Below are 15,296 nucleotides of genomic sequence, written 5' to 3'. Positions count from 1 at the left end.
ATTTTTTAAATCGACCACTCGATGTAGTAAACTTTCATTTCCTTGTAATTGATGCACTTTGGTCAAGATTTGGTCAATTTTATGTAACAGTTTCAGCATTTCGCTGGACAACTAGTTGAATTCCAGCTAAAGCTCATCAACTGCAAAGAAATGAAAAGCATGGTACATCGAGTAATTGAAATCAAGTTCAATGACCCGATTGCAGCGACCATCAAAGTTCAATGCTCGCCGGTGAAATTCCCCCTCAAGTGTTCCCAACCCATACGTAAAATGAACCGATAAGTCTTATTTACTAAGATTGTATCCTATTAACCAGGACGAAGATACACAATCATCTAAATTAGCAGAACACAAGTTTTCTATGCTTGAATACCATTGAGTATGGAGAATGCCTCTCTCGGGGTGCGAGGAAGGCACACATGGTAAGTTGGGATGAGATTTGCAGACAGAAGGATCAAGAGGAGCCCTAGGCTTTCGAAAAAAGGGCTGAAATGGACAAAGCCTCTTTTGTGGGTTGGAGTATCTTTTTTTTTTTTGGGAAGATTTCGACCTAGGTTACGTTTGTTTCGTAGATAATGAATGCTTTAGAAACATTATCCTAAACCGCGTCTATCGCTTGAAATTGTTAGTTACTGAAAAATATTGCTTACTAACAACAATTTATGTCTAAACGTTTTCGTGGACGATGAAAATATTTTTGTTTATTCATTTTTATAAGTGTTGTAAATGATTATTTTTTGGAAAAAATATTTTCTAAATAATTCATTTTCCGGAAAATAAACTGAGCCCTAATCTTGTTTTCTTTTCATATAGATCCTCTTAGCTTGACTAATACGTGAAATAAAAAAATTAGTTAGGTTTTTTTGCTTAATCACGGTTACAATTGGTGCGGTTTTTCTTGTACAAATCTTCCCTGGTGAAGTTGTCGGTGCGGTTTTATGAAGCTTCTTGGGACTTTAAAATAAAAAAAAAATTGATGTGAATTTTACCCAAAAAAAAGTATACTAATTTGTTGTATTCGTTTCAGGGGAAAGAAATAATTTGAATATCACAACATGTATAAAGATTATTTTTAATGACGAAACTAATATTTTAAATGGTATGACAAAATGAAACGAGATATTTAGCCAATTCAGACAAACCCGATAAAAAAATGTAACATACCTTTGTAACTACGATATCGGCTCTAGTTTATGCCCAAAGTATCTTTACAAAGAATCATAATGAAAAAGCTTATAAGTGCCCGGATAAAACCCATTTAATAAATAGTATAAATTATTACCCAGCACCAGAGTATCTAGAAAATAAAATGATAAAAGTGCAAAATAAAAATGGCATACAATATTCGATCATCAAGTGTTCATGATACAAATGTTGCTCAAACAAAAATAAAGAATTATTTTACACAAATTTAGGAAAGAAAGAAAGTGAAAAGGCCTGAAGAAAAAACACAATGTTCAGCCGTAAGACTTCAGAAATTCTCATCTAGAAATACATATCCTAAGCTAACATCACACGAATGCGAACTAATCAGATCGCATGAAAAGTAATATAATTGTGATAGAGTAAATATATAAGATATAAAGTAAAACAACTAATTTGTTGACACTGCTTCCTCTATTAAAACGAAAACTATTTCAGTCCATGATGTATCGTGAATTTTCTAATGATTTATTAGGTTCCTAAGCTGACACGACATGTCATGAAAATTTGTCTATTGATGATATGTCAAAATATACAAATATGGTCACTATTTGTTGTCAGTATATACATATAATTCTGGCATCAATTCTGGCATCAAGACAAGCAAGGGGAAAATGGCAATGAGAAGGAGATTGGAAAATCTTTTGGAGAGGGCGATGACAATGGAAAAGTCGGCAGGCTAATTAGTTCTCTGCTTTATGGTACAGCAAGGTACGTACACGGTCCAAAAGAGAATTTTTTCGAAAAAAGATAGTGCCAAAATTTGTTATGCTACTATCAGCAAAATCATAATGCCAAAATTTGTAATGCAACTCTCAGCCACATCTTTCCTTTCGATTGCCAATAACGTCTCAGTCGGGGGAAAGCTGGAAACACGAAGATATCGTACTACTGTAGTGCAATGTATGTCCCCGAACATGTCCCATCCTTTTGCACTCAGGAGGTGATAACAATTCGCAACTTTTGCCTCGACACCGAAAAAGAGATCGACCCAATGCTTTAGTGCTGTCCTAGTCGATCGTGATTTGACATTAAAAGTATATTGACTTTTCCTAAAAAATCAAATACTTTGGTACGTAAATATTGCATCTTTGATTCCATTCATAAAGCGTGGTCTAGTCTCCACATGAATTCTAGTCCTTACCGTTTGTCCATATGTTATGATATGAATTCTCACCGCAACAATACGAGAGGGGGAACACAAAGGGACAAAAAATTGTGTAAATGTAGCCGTGCACTGTACTTCTTCTCCATTTGTTTTCTTATATGTTTGGATGGTTACAATCCTAATACTTCATTAGCTGAAATTCCACGACTAAGGTATTAATCTTCAAACGCTAAAGTTCCTAGTAAAGAGTATATATAGAGTTCTGCATGCAGTCCTCTGAATAGATGACCTGCTAAATAGCAAAGATGAACTATTTGGCAGGGTCTTCTTTTCTTTCTTTAGCTATGATGGGGTTTCGGAACTCTTTGACCTCCCAACTAATCCTTATCAAGTGCTATCATTCTTGATATGTTGTGTTAAGATGCACGTGTGAGGGTATTAAGCGAAAAAAAAGGTCCAACATTGGAGATGTGGTGTAATGAAAAAGTAGTTAATATATCATAATTGATCAATAAAACATAGGTTTAAACATTGAGATAATGACACAAATAGTATCTGAACTTTGGTTTAATGTGCAACGTGATCTCTGATTTTTTAATTTGTTCAATGTAATCCATAATCTTTAGCCTAATATTTAATATGGTCCCTGAACTTTTGGTACCTGTTTAATATAGTTCCTGAACTATATGAAAATGTTCAACGTGGTTCCTGAACTTAAATGAATAGAATGACTACATTAAACATTTTCATATAGTTCATGGACTATATTAAACATGTACCAAAAGTTCAGGGATCAGATTAAATATTAGGCTAAAGATTATGGATTACATTGAACAAATTAAAAGTTTAAGGATCACATTGCACATTAGGTTATAGTTCAGGGACCACATTGAACAAATTAAAAGTTTATGGATCACATTACAGATTGAGTTAAATTTCAAAGACTAACATTGGGTCAAAGTTTAGGGATTATTTGCATCAATTTCTCTTAAACTTTTGACCGAAGGTAAGTCCGACTTATATATTAACCGGTTTCGACTTGGGTTCTCTTTTGGTGATCTCCTTCACTGGTATATCATCATAATGAAATTGCCTTTTCATTTTCCTTTTATTTGGATAGGATTATGTTAGCTTTGTCGGGAGGCCCCGTCGTTTGTTACACCAGCTCCAAAAGGATAAGTTGTGTTGGAATCGAGAAAGTTTCATGGAGTTCATAATTGCATAGGAGGAGGAGAGTCACTGCCTAGACCCACCAGATGGTTCCACTTCGAGTCTGTAGCTTGTAGCTTGAGAAGCCAGAGTTTTGGCTCCACCACGCTCTTATATTAGCAAAGTTGAGTATTCCTTGCATCATAAGTGTTGCTGCGTTAAGAACGTATTGAATTTGTACTGCGCCGACCTAGTAATCGTATTATAGATTATAATGAAATATATGCAGTAGGTCACCTTTTAGCGGTGTTGTCAAGAAAATATGCAAGTGTGGAAGTCAGTGGCACCACCACAAATTTACCCCACTCAACTATAATATATTCATATTTCTATATGAACATTTGCTTGAGTATTTAAAAAATTTAACTCCATAAACTCATGGAAAATGACACCACTGTATTTTTCAAACAACAAACAGAACCTAAATGGAACTTAACAAATCTAAGTCCTGACAAAAAAAAAAAAAGGTACAAACGATAAACTCACTCAACTACTTCAATGCTTAAAAGGAACAATCTCATGAATTTGAGAAAATGACATAAATAGTCTATGAACTTTGACTTGATGTAGAATTTGGTCTCTGAACTTTTAATTTGTTCAATGTGGTCCATTAACTTTATTCCAATTTGCAATGTAGTTCCTAAACTTTTAATTTATTCAATGTGCTCTACGGACTTTTGATACATGTTCAATTTAGTTGCATCATCACCTGAGCAAACATTTATTATATATTTACTTTTCCCCTTTAGCTTCTTTCCAAAAAAAAACCACGACTCTCTTTACCACATGTCCCCCGTTTTTCGATGAGGCTTTTGATTTCATTTGAGCATTCGATTTCAATTCCTTTTCAATTGATAGAAACAACAGACAAGTGAGGCTTTTATTTTGCTATAAAAGAAGAACGAGAATCTTTGTAATTTTAAAATTTTCCCCAATAAATTCACTTACAAAAACTCATAAGACTATTTCCTCCATCAATTTACGAAGAGATTTCTATAATTCTCTTTATTACGTGTCTCCCATAGGAGTTCTGTTATTCACATTTGAACATCTGCCTTCACTTATTTGGTTAAATTTTTTTTATTATGCTTCAAAGAACTCTTTTTTTTCAATAATTTGACAGAATGGGCCATTAGAATTCTCAAATCGAAGATGGATAAAATTGCTTGCGTAATTTTTTTTATTTTCATTTGAACGGTGTATACCTTATTTGTCAATTTTAAGTATGAAACTGAAGTGAGTGAGGAACAGACAAAAAGCTAGTTTGGCTCGTTCGAGCACTCGATAAAGTTTATTGACAAATAATTGGAAAGCGGCTTTTAATAAACTTTCTTAGAATAACCTGTGGGAATATACACCATGAATATGTTCCTTACTTTCAAGGTTGATTCCACATAAAAGGAAATGGGTTTTGTATATACGGAGGAAGTATTTTGAATGGTGGGTTATAAGTATGAATATCACTTTATATGTAAATTTTACTAAAGTTAGATGGGGATGATATTTATGTTTATAACAGATCCATTAAAAAACCCGGTTGGTAGAATATCGTTTCCAACCAATGCGATGGATGAAAATATTGCCCGAATGGAAATTTTTCAGGATCCATAATCATCACAGAAGACTTCTGCGTACTTCCTTTCATAGTACATGTGGTACCTTGATGCGTATTAATTCGTGCACATTTAACTAAGTATAGATCGAAAACCATTTTAGCGGACGAACTTAGCGCAACTCTTCTGTAGGGAAAAAATGATTATGACGATAGTGATGACGGGATGAATACGCAAGACGATGACGAGACGACAATTATTGTGTTGTTCCCAATATGGATTCCTCGTTTTAAAAGATAAATCTATCGAAAATAGTAACGTGTACCCGAACAACGTACCCCAAAATTATTCCAAATTATTAGAAGGAGAAAACGTCCACATGGTGTTGAAACAACGTTCCAAAAAAGCGAATTGCTCGGTTCCCTGTTGGCGAGGTAATCTGGGATCAAACCAACGCCTCACAATCCCCTCGAGCAAAAGCAAGAACCAAATTCATGGTCTCTGTCACCTTTTTGGCTACTTGCCACATGAGGCACCCAAGTAAGGTTAAGCCACATTTAATGTTAAAAGTTAGTCTAATTGACTAACTCTCTCCTCCCCCCGCTTGATAGCTGACATGACGATCGCCCGTTCAATTTCGACAGCCGAGGAAATTTCGCGAGACGAAGATAAGATCACGACCCGTTTGTGAAATGTGCAGGTACGTGATATCGAGGCTCAATCGATCATACATCAAAAGACAGTGAAATCTGTACTAGGTCTCACTGAAAATCCACGAACGATGGAGTATTCTTCACATTATGATCGATTCGATCTGCCATGTCGTCCTTGCGACGAGTTTTAGGGATTGGGATGCAATCTTGGAGGGTGGTCTTCACTCGAGAAGTTGTTGGCTTTTTGGCTTGGGGTCATCATGGGTCACGAAGGGCGGGTAGGATTGACACGTGCTTGGCAATAAGTGAAGAAGCGAAGGGGTGGTCCCGTAGCTCCCGTAGCTGCATTGCTCTGCCCTCTTTAATTGCTCCTCTATAAAGACGAGGGGGACTCCGCCCATTTCGGAGAGAGAGGCAGTTTACAGGAAGCAACGTGCTCTCTCTCTTTTCCAAGGTCTTCCTTCCCACTACCACTCAACACCACTCAGGTATGGAGATATGTAATACATACATATATATATATATATTATATTTTATGTATAAATGTTTTTAATTTCTACATTGATTTCTTGAAAAGTTGATGTATGTTCGAACCCAAAATGCAATTTTTTTGCACTAGCTATTGTCTGCTCGAAATTCTGCTTCTTTATTCCTTACTTCTTCCATTTCTCTCTTCTTCTTCTTTTTTGAATTAAAGGAGAAAAATGACCTCGACATCAGAAAGTGGATGATAATTAGTGCGACACCCACAAATTTTAGTAGCTTTGTGGGCTCTTTCTGGTGAATTTAGAGACATTTTTGGCAAAAATCGTGTTCGCTTATGTCAATAACCTTGTTGGAACAAACAGAAAGAAAGATGGATTTTGCTCATTTTGAACATGACACAAATTTGGTAATAACTAAACAAGGGCATAGTTCGGTTTTCTGTTTCGTTGATCAGTTTTTGCTTGCTTTCTTAGCTTTTGTTCGAACCTGACAATTAAGATTCCCTTCTAGTGATCAGTTAAATTTAAGTAACTTTGACTAAGAACATCAGCAGCAATTGAGAGATGTTAATGGAAATCTTGCATGTGGTGATAGCTAGGCGACGGAATTGATAATACGATGGAGAGAACAAGCTCCCCCGGGCTAGCGAGGACGATATCGGACCAGCTGCTGGAGACGGTGGCGGCGGCCTTCAAGTCGGCGACCACCTCGGGCGAGGCCGTGGGGCAGCCATCGGGGGCAGGGTTGGCGTCGGCGGAGAATGGCGGGACGCTGTCGAGGAAGTCGAGCAGGAGGCTGATCCCGGCGTCGCCGGGGCGGGGGAGCATGAGCCGGAATGCGCACATCCGCAAGTCCCGGAGCGCGCAGTTCAACAAGCTCGACCTCGACGAGGTCAGCAGCAGTGCTGCGCTGAGCCGGGCCTCCAGCGCCAGCCTTGGCTTCTCCTTCTCCTTCACCGGCTTCAGCATGCCCCCCGAGGAGATCGCCGACTCCAAGCCCTTCAGTGACGACGACGATATACGTAAGTTCATACTCGAAAGTTCCCGATCTCCTCTTTGTTTTAACCCTTGCTCCATAGTCTATGTTTCTCAAAAATATACATATAAGTAGTGGTCCATGAATCGAAGGAGATGAAGGTACATGAAGTCATCTAGTATGTGGATGGTGGTTTTTCGACTTTATTTCAATTTACTTTCGGAAACGATTGCCGTGAACACGAGGTTGCTTGATTCGGGAAAACCCCGTGAGCAGAAAGCATTCATCTAACCTAGTGCATATGCATGCATGGGATCATGGGTTATAATGTATGCGTGCATGTCGAGGCTTCATCTAATTACAAGGTCCATACATTGTATGGTTTATTATGCACTTATACTTAGACCAACTACATTGCAAAGAGATCATTGATTGATCCAACAAAAGAAGAATAATATTGAACATTTATGTGGTAAGCTAGGTTAAATTGGACTTGGAGGGTCCATTGCTCTATTGGATTAGCTTAAATTACCTGTAGAAGTTTAACCCCTCTAACGCTTTCCATGAGTTAGTCACGGTTCAAGAAATGATGAACCTCCACCATATAATTTATTGAAAAAGAGAGAATCTTTTCCTCTAGATCAGGTGCATCGCTTAAAAAGTAATACTAGGTTAAGATTGGTTTCTATAATATAGTCACGATTTTCTATTTAGTATTGGATACGAATCACTTCTTTAAGTACCACTTACGAAACGACATGCTATTTGTAGATTCAATCTAATTAAAAAAAAGCCTATGCTTACTCTTTTCGAAATAAAAGTGGCAAGAAAGTGGCAAACCAGTTGTGGCCACTATCCACACGGGGAACAGTGACTTAGTTAGAAAGCAGAAACATACAAAATAAAGCAGCGATGGACTTGGACAGCGACCCCATGTTGGAGCCTCCTATGTCCATCGCAGCGGCAATTATTTGCATCCCCACTAGGACAGGAATCTCTGCAGCTTGGCATGGACTTTCCATTTGATAAGCCTTTCCTTGGCATCAAAATCCTGATTGTTCGAGGCGGGGATTGTCCTTCGTAAAGTAATGCCACAACTTCGAGTCGATGATCCATCCCGGTTATATCGAAACTCGTTTACGAAATTTGACATGTTAAATGACATGTTAGATTAGAATAGGACATGAATGAGTGGGTCGGGAGAGGGGGGTTGTCGCCGAACACTAGACCAGTCTTTTGTTACCACTTCATCTGCCGGTGAATTTGCATTCGATGGGCGATTTGACACCCATCAAGAGATGAACCCCAACTCCCAATCTCCCCTCACACACACTCTCTCTCTCTCTCCTGCCCGTGCCGTCTACCCACTCACCTAAGTGGATCATATTCAACATCTAACTATACTATGTTTCATCATTTTGCTTATCACTTGGTAGTATACCACATGTCTAAGTTCGTAAGTAGTATAAAACTCTTTTCTCTGCTTTTTAACCTTTTGTGATGAGAAAACACAATTTAAGTAAGTTTTAAGCTTATGAAATATACCGCTAATCTTATGGATTAGGAAAGATGCGAGTAAAAAGCTAGCTGGATGATCCCAAATAGCGATTTTTCTGGAGTTGTGAAGAAAGGATCAGTGTCCTGTGCTTAATTGACATATATGTTTGACGAAACTAGGGTGTCCTTCTCAAGTTGACCTCCTTATTCCAATTATCTGATTCTCTAGATTATAAGTGGTCTCACATGATCTTAAGGGATGACCTATCTTGGATAAAAAGTTATATAGATCATATGGGCCAATACCATATGAATCATTAGTCATGTTTTGGGACCCACGTGATAAATGATTCCGAGACGAAGCATCCGAGCATAAAACATGTGATTGACCTTTTGTCCACACAACGTAACAGTAATTTGACAATCTAGTGATCTAGGTTTGGGACCATGTGGCGACAAGTGTGGAGATTTCACATCCCCGTTTGAAATCTTAGCTAATATGTTTGAATTTTCATGATACCTAAGCATGACTTTTCTGCTCTTTCTCGTAATCAATTTCAAGAAGTAGGTCACGACCCTTTGAAAACCCTCAAACCAGTGGTCAAAGTTCTACTGTCACGCCGGTTCACTGTCTCTATCATCTCCACCTCACTCTATTTGTCATTTGTACATACAGCAATCCAATCACTGAAACTGAAACGTCTCCAGCTTTCTTCGTATTCGGTGCACTTGATGAATTCAGTTCTAAAATTTACCAGGAATGCTAAATGATACTAAGAAATTTTATAAAACTAACTTAATTAGATGCCATGAGCACTGATTGTGTTGAAATCCTAATGTCCAAAACGAGCTGGTGGGCCTTTTATGGTTCGATCGAGCTCGTGAGAACAGAACTCGTCATTGTAAAGTTCTGTATGTAAGATTCATGTTCTTAATTGTCAATAGGATCAACCCAGTACCAATCAAGTCCACAATCAGAAAGCTTTTTGGACTCGAGCTTCGGGCTGAAAAACCTGCTTCTTTCAATCAGCTGCACTCTCTAGTGATCAGTACTGTATGAAACAAGTCAGAAATGGAGTTTCTTACGAGTAATGATGGTTAACTAATAAGGCCACAAGTGCAGCATGAGTTCAGTTGAGTTATGATAGACACGTTAGACTCATGTGTAAAGGTACCAAATGAGCTTATTGGATTGAATAATGTAAAAAGGTGTCCCAACATACTGCGATATAACTCCTTTTTGATCAATTCCTCACTCGAGTAAGTAATCTTCATCTATGGCTATTGCAGCTGAGGATCTGGAAGCCGGGACGCAGAGACCAAAATTCCAGGCAGAACCGACGCTGCCAATCTACCTCAAGGTGACGGTACTTGCCATGGAGGCTCCTTAGACTCTCTCTACCTCCCTCCTCTCTCTGCTCTGCAAGCGCATCTACAGGAGTTCAACCTGGTTTCTGCTTTTAGCGCATCGATTGATTTATTACATCTATTTGCAACAGGCGAGCAATGGGAGATTTTAGCTAGAGAGATGCACGGGGCCTGTTAGAAACAAATTGGCTAAGATGGTCAGGTTCAGTCTTGTGCAGAGTTCCATCTTATGCGACATTTTTGTACAAGACTCTCTCTCCTTTCCTACAAATAAGCAGCATAATACAACTTGAGACTCAAACTATTGAGAAAATGCAGTTGGGTCGTAACTAGATGAGGCTTATCTAGTTTACAAGTCCGAAGGAAGAACAGATAGCCCATCTTCACTTTGGTTTCGAGACCAGACTCTGGCAAGTCGGTCTCGGCAAATGAGTCGAACTTGCAGGCCAATGTCAAAGCAAATATTAAAACTAGAGTTGCAGAGGAAAGAAGAGCGGACAAAAAATTTTGGGCTATGCATGTGATAGTGTCGTAACATAACACGATTGTCAGTTAGATCCTGGTACCCATTTACTGAAGTGAATTTTTTTTTTGTTCTCTTTGTTACAGTTTACTGACGTGACATACAAGGTGATCCTCAAAGGAATGAAGGCAAAGCAAGAGAAGGACATATTGAACGGGATCACGGGATCGGTGAATCCGGGAGAAGTTCTTGCGCTGATGGGGCCTTCAGGAAGTGGGAAAACTACGCTGCTGAATCTTCTAGGTGGCCGGATAATAAAACACACGGTTGGTGGATCAATCACCTATAATGACCAGCCATACTCCAAATTCTTGAAAAGCAGGTACCATATTAGCAATTTTCATGCCATGGACAGAAAATGAAATTATTTGAGCAGCATATCAAGCAGCCATAGAAAAGCAATGTAAGCGGAATGTGGAATAGGTCGTGAATACTATAATGTTCTGGTGCAATGAATTGTCTGTCTATTAAACGTAGAGCAGGATTTGTTTTGCATGACATCATTTGACATAACAAGTGCCCGCAGTACAGTCCTAATATTACCGCTTAAAATGCTGCAGGATAGGATTCGTGACTCAGGATGATGTCTTATTTCCTCACCTTACAGTGAAAGAGACTCTGACTTATGCGGCTCTCTTACGACTTCCAAAATCATTAAAAAGAGAGGAAAAGGAAAAACGAGCAATGGATGTCATCTATGAGCTAGGCTTGGAGAGGTAAATTTCTTCTCCTGCTAATTATGTAGATGTCTAGAGTCAATCAATTACTCGATTTGAAGCTACTTAATACTGACTCAAACAATTGGGAATAGGTGTCAAGACACAATGATCGGCGGTTCCTTTGTCCGTGGAGTGTCGGGTGGAGAGAGGAAGAGAGTCTGCATAGGCAACGAAATCCTAATCAATCCTTCCCTTCTATTTCTTGATGAACCGACCTCTGGATTGGATTCCACAACCGCATTGAGGATTGTTCAGATGTTACAAGACATAGCGGAGGTATAACAATTTATTGATTACTTTCTTTTTCCTGAACTGCCCTGAATTTCTCTGCCTACTTTGATGAAGAGTATGTATTCCTATGCATTTTCCTGTCTATATGTGAACCAAACTACGCCTTCTATATAGAAGGATTGCCAGTGCCAGCTACCAGGAAGGAGTTTTCTGTGATTTATAACTAGGAATCATTTTAATTCAGGCTGGGAAGACGGTGGTGACTACGATACACCAACCATCCAGCAGGCTCTTCCACAAATTCGACAAGCTGATCCTGCTAGGGAAAGGGAGTTTACTCTACTTCGGCAAAGCATCCGAAGTGATGATTTACTTCTCATCAATAGGATGTTCTCCTTTAATCACCATGAATCCCGCAGAATTCTTGCTAGACCTAGCAAATGGGAACGTTAACGACGTTTCTGTGCCATCAGAACTAGAGGATAGAGTGCAGATGGAGAATGCAGAAACTCAGACAAGGAATGGGAAGCCATCTCCAACTGATGTTCATGAGGTAACACTTTGGTCATACTTTCACGAACTTTGACAGACATGAAACTCAACAGGTGAAAACTTGTGATCGACGTATTCATACAATTGCCTGGTGCCCTTTCCTTTCAATGCAGTATCTCGTGGAGGCCTATGAGACGCGGGTAGCAGAGAATGAGAAGAAGAAGCTCATGGCTCCACTCCCGCTCGACGAAGTGCTCAAGTCGAAGGTGGCTTCGCCCAAGCGGAACTGGGGAGCGAGCTGGTGGCAACAATACTGTATCTTGTTCTGCAGAGGGATCAAAGAGCGACGGCACGAGTACTTCAGCTGGTTAAGGGTAACTCAAGTCCTATCTACTGCAATCATTCTGGGACTGCTCTGGTGGCGATCAGACGGCAATAGTGCCAAGGGCCTCCAGGATCAGGTATAGCAGTCGTACAAGCATACAAGTTTTTAACACCTACTCTATACAAGTGATTGAATTGTTGAGTCACTGGGAAAATTGTCTAGAAACAGAAATACCATGTTCATAGAATGAACTGTATCTGAAGCCTATTTGTTTCTGCATTGCATTGCAGGCAGGGCTGCTTTTCTTCATCGCCGTCTTCTGGGGATTTTTCCCAGTCTTCACCGCCATCTTCACGTTTCCTCAAGAGAGAGCGATGCTGAGCAAGGAGCGAGCAGCTGATATGTACAGGCTCAGCGCATATTTCTTAGCTAGGACCATGAGCGACCTCCCACTGGACCTGATTCTCCCCGTACTTTTCCTGGTGGTCGTTTATTTCATGGCAGGCCTCACACTGGATGCAGGGTCCATTTTCCTCAGCTTGCTCACAGTCTTCCTGTGCATAGTCGCCGCTCAGGTACTTGAACTTCTTTTAGGGCTCACAATCGTATACTTTGCTCGTCTCATCGCTAATTTCACTGGAATTTGGTGGGTGATGACAGGGACTGGGACTAGCTATCGGGGCGACATTAATGGACATGAAGAAGGCGACCACTTTGGCCTCAGTGACAGTCATGACCTTCATGCTTGCCGGAGGGTACTTTGTTAAGGTGAGCAATCCCGAATTACTGCAGAGAACCTTGTCACCCATATGTTTATGAAAACAGATCTGTGACGCATTGTCTTTTCGCAGAAAGTTCCAGTGTTCGTGTCCTGGATCCGCTACATCTCTTTCAACTACCACACTTACAAGCTTCTCATCAAGATACAGTACAAACACCGATTATCGAGCGTAAACGGGATGACCATAGACAATGGTCTGAAGGAAGTAACCGCATTGGTGATTATGGTTTTCGGGTATCGCCTTCTGGCATACATTTCGTTGCGAAGAATGAAACCGCCATCAGCGGCTTGAATGAGCTACAAACAGATTTTTCCAGGCATGACAAAATGCAGAGAATCTCGGGACCCCCTCCAATGCTCCAAGAGATATTGGGAAGGATTAGGTGTTTCCAGGTTCGACTATGGTCACCACCGGCAAAGACAACCCGAAACACGAGTTGTGTGAATCAAAGGCGCTGAGGGTATATCCGTGTCGCATATATTGTGAGATAGCATCATCAAGAACATCCATTAAAGCCCGTTTTGGACCTAATTACGCAAGGACACTGGTAGCTTAATTTTTGTCCCTTTTTTTTTTTTTTAAGCAAGAGCTTGGTTTTGTTCAGATCGTCCATTTTCTCCCTTAAAAACTCAAGTTTCTTGGGTTGACTCAAGACTCTGGGTTACTTAATGCAGTGTTCTGTTTACACATAAGTTTGAGTGGAAGTTCAAAGTTTACTGAAAAATATCTCTTATCATATGCCCGCACTGTTGTCTGTGACTCGAGGATGACCAAAATAACAATTTTAGAGAAGAGTCGAGAGCGAACTGCTTGTTTGTGGGATTTTGGGAGGTTTAGGCTCTATTTGTTTAGCGGCAGATAAATAATCTAAACAATACTTTCCTTAAATTAATCATTTGTATCGCTTACAAAAATTGATGAATGAAAAATATTTTCATTGTTCACGAAAATATTTAAACATAAATTGTTGGGGAAAAGTGTCAAAAAAGTCCTAAACCTTTTGCATTGGTGTCAATTTAGTCCTAAACCTTTTTTTTGTGCCAATTCAATCCTAAACCTTTTGCATTTGTATCGATTGAGTCATAAACCTTTTTATGGTGCTGATTCAGTCCTAAACCTTTTGCATTTGTGCCAATTCAGTTCTAAACCTTTTTTTAGTGTCAATTCAGTCCTAAACCTTTTGCATTAGTACCAATTCAGTCATTCGACACGTGAATAGCTATTAGCTGGAAGGACATAATTGACACTAATGCAAAAGGTTTAGGACTGAATTGGCACCAATGCAAAAGATTTAAGACTGAATTGGCACTAAAAAAAGGTTTATGACTAAATTGGCACAAATGCAAAAGGTTTAGGACTGAATTGGCATGAAAAAAAGGTTTAGAACTAAATTGGCATTAATTCAAAAGGTTTAGGATTTTTTTGACACTTTTCTCTAAATCGTTGTCTATAATGAAAAAATTTTCTATCGACTAATTATTTCAAGTGATATGAACGATTATTCTTTGAAAAATATTTTCGAAATCATTCATTTTCCACGAAACATATGAAGAATACCCAGAAAAGGAACAACAATAACACCTAAAGAAATTATTTTACTTCGTTTAACAAAAAAGGATTTTTCTATTCTACTAGACTTGTGAAAGAATTGGTAAGTGTAAATAAACTATTTCGTAAAAAAGGTTACAACCAACCACAACTTTTATGAAATTATCAACTCTTTTTGACATTTTGCAAATTCTTATATGCATTTAACAGTATTTATCTTATGACTTTCCAACTTCTTTCTTATTGAATGATCGATTATTTTTGGGCTATAAGTTATTGATTAACATTTATTTGTTTTTCTAGTTTATGACATTTTATTAGCGTTAATTAATTTTCATTTGTCTTTTTTATAGACGCATTAAATTTATTAACTCTTGTATGGAAATTATCAACCTTCATTCGTGTGACTAACTTCTCTTCTCTTATTTCAACTTTCATTTTTGAATTGCTTATGAACTTTAATTAGATATTTTTTAAAATTTAGCAACTGTTTTATTGTGTCACCTACTTTTATGTACCTTATTAACCAACCTATTAAATTTACCAACTCTTTTAAGATATTACTAACCTTAATTAGCCTTTTCTCCAATTAATCTACCAATTTATTTTGTGTTATCAACTTAT

General features: G+C 38.6%; 1 protein-coding gene across 4 annotated transcripts; it reads left to right on the top strand.

The window, feature by feature from the left end:
* Positions 1-6,055: 6,055 nt before the first annotated feature.
* LOC115678643 (ABC transporter G family member 22-like) lies at positions 6,056-13,848 on the top strand. 4 transcript variants are annotated; one of them, XM_030602039.2, is made up of 11 exons: positions 6,056-6,214; positions 6,807-7,233; positions 9,975-10,045; positions 10,662-10,897; positions 11,136-11,291; positions 11,387-11,570; positions 11,770-12,078; positions 12,191-12,478; positions 12,633-12,917; positions 13,003-13,110; positions 13,194-13,848. In XM_030602039.2, the coding sequence occupies exons 2-11, from the start codon at positions 6,831-6,833 to the stop codon at positions 13,413-13,415; spliced, it is 2,262 nt and encodes a 753-aa protein (XP_030457899.1). In that variant the 5' UTR covers positions 6,056-6,214; positions 6,807-6,830; the 3' UTR covers positions 13,416-13,848. The 4 variants fall into 4 exon arrangements, with proteins under 4 accessions (XP_030457899.1, XP_030457900.1, XP_030457903.1 ...); XM_030602040.2 differs by having other exon boundaries at positions 6,070-6,214; positions 6,811-7,233; XM_030602043.2 differs by lacking the exon at positions 6,056-6,214 and adding an exon at positions 10,184-10,249 and having other exon boundaries at positions 7,164-7,233.
* Positions 13,849-15,296: the final 1,448 nt, after the last annotated feature.

The sequence above is a fragment of the Syzygium oleosum genome, unplaced genomic scaffold (genome assembly GCF_021117445.2).
Source record: "Syzygium oleosum isolate NSW1041296 unplaced genomic scaffold, Sole_v2.1 Sole_v2.10, whole genome shotgun sequence".
In the NCBI taxonomy this organism is placed as follows: domain Eukaryota; kingdom Viridiplantae; phylum Streptophyta; class Magnoliopsida; order Myrtales; family Myrtaceae; genus Syzygium; species Syzygium oleosum.
This window is presented reverse-complemented; position numbering and strand designations above follow the sequence as displayed.

Bases quoted from the DNA above. Each gene is read 5' to 3' on its own strand.
- LOC115678643 (XM_030602039.2), top strand. From the start codon at position 6,831: ATGGAGAGAACAAGCTCCCCCGGGCTAGCGAGGACGATATCGGACCAG. The intron at 7,234-9,974 runs GTAAGTTCATAC...TGGCTATTGCAG, and splicing joins CAGTGACGACGACGATATAC to CTGAGGATCTGGAAGCCGGG. The intron at 12,479-12,632 runs GTATAGCAGTCG...ATTGCATTGCAG, and splicing joins CCAAGGGCCTCCAGGATCAG to GCAGGGCTGCTTTTCTTCAT.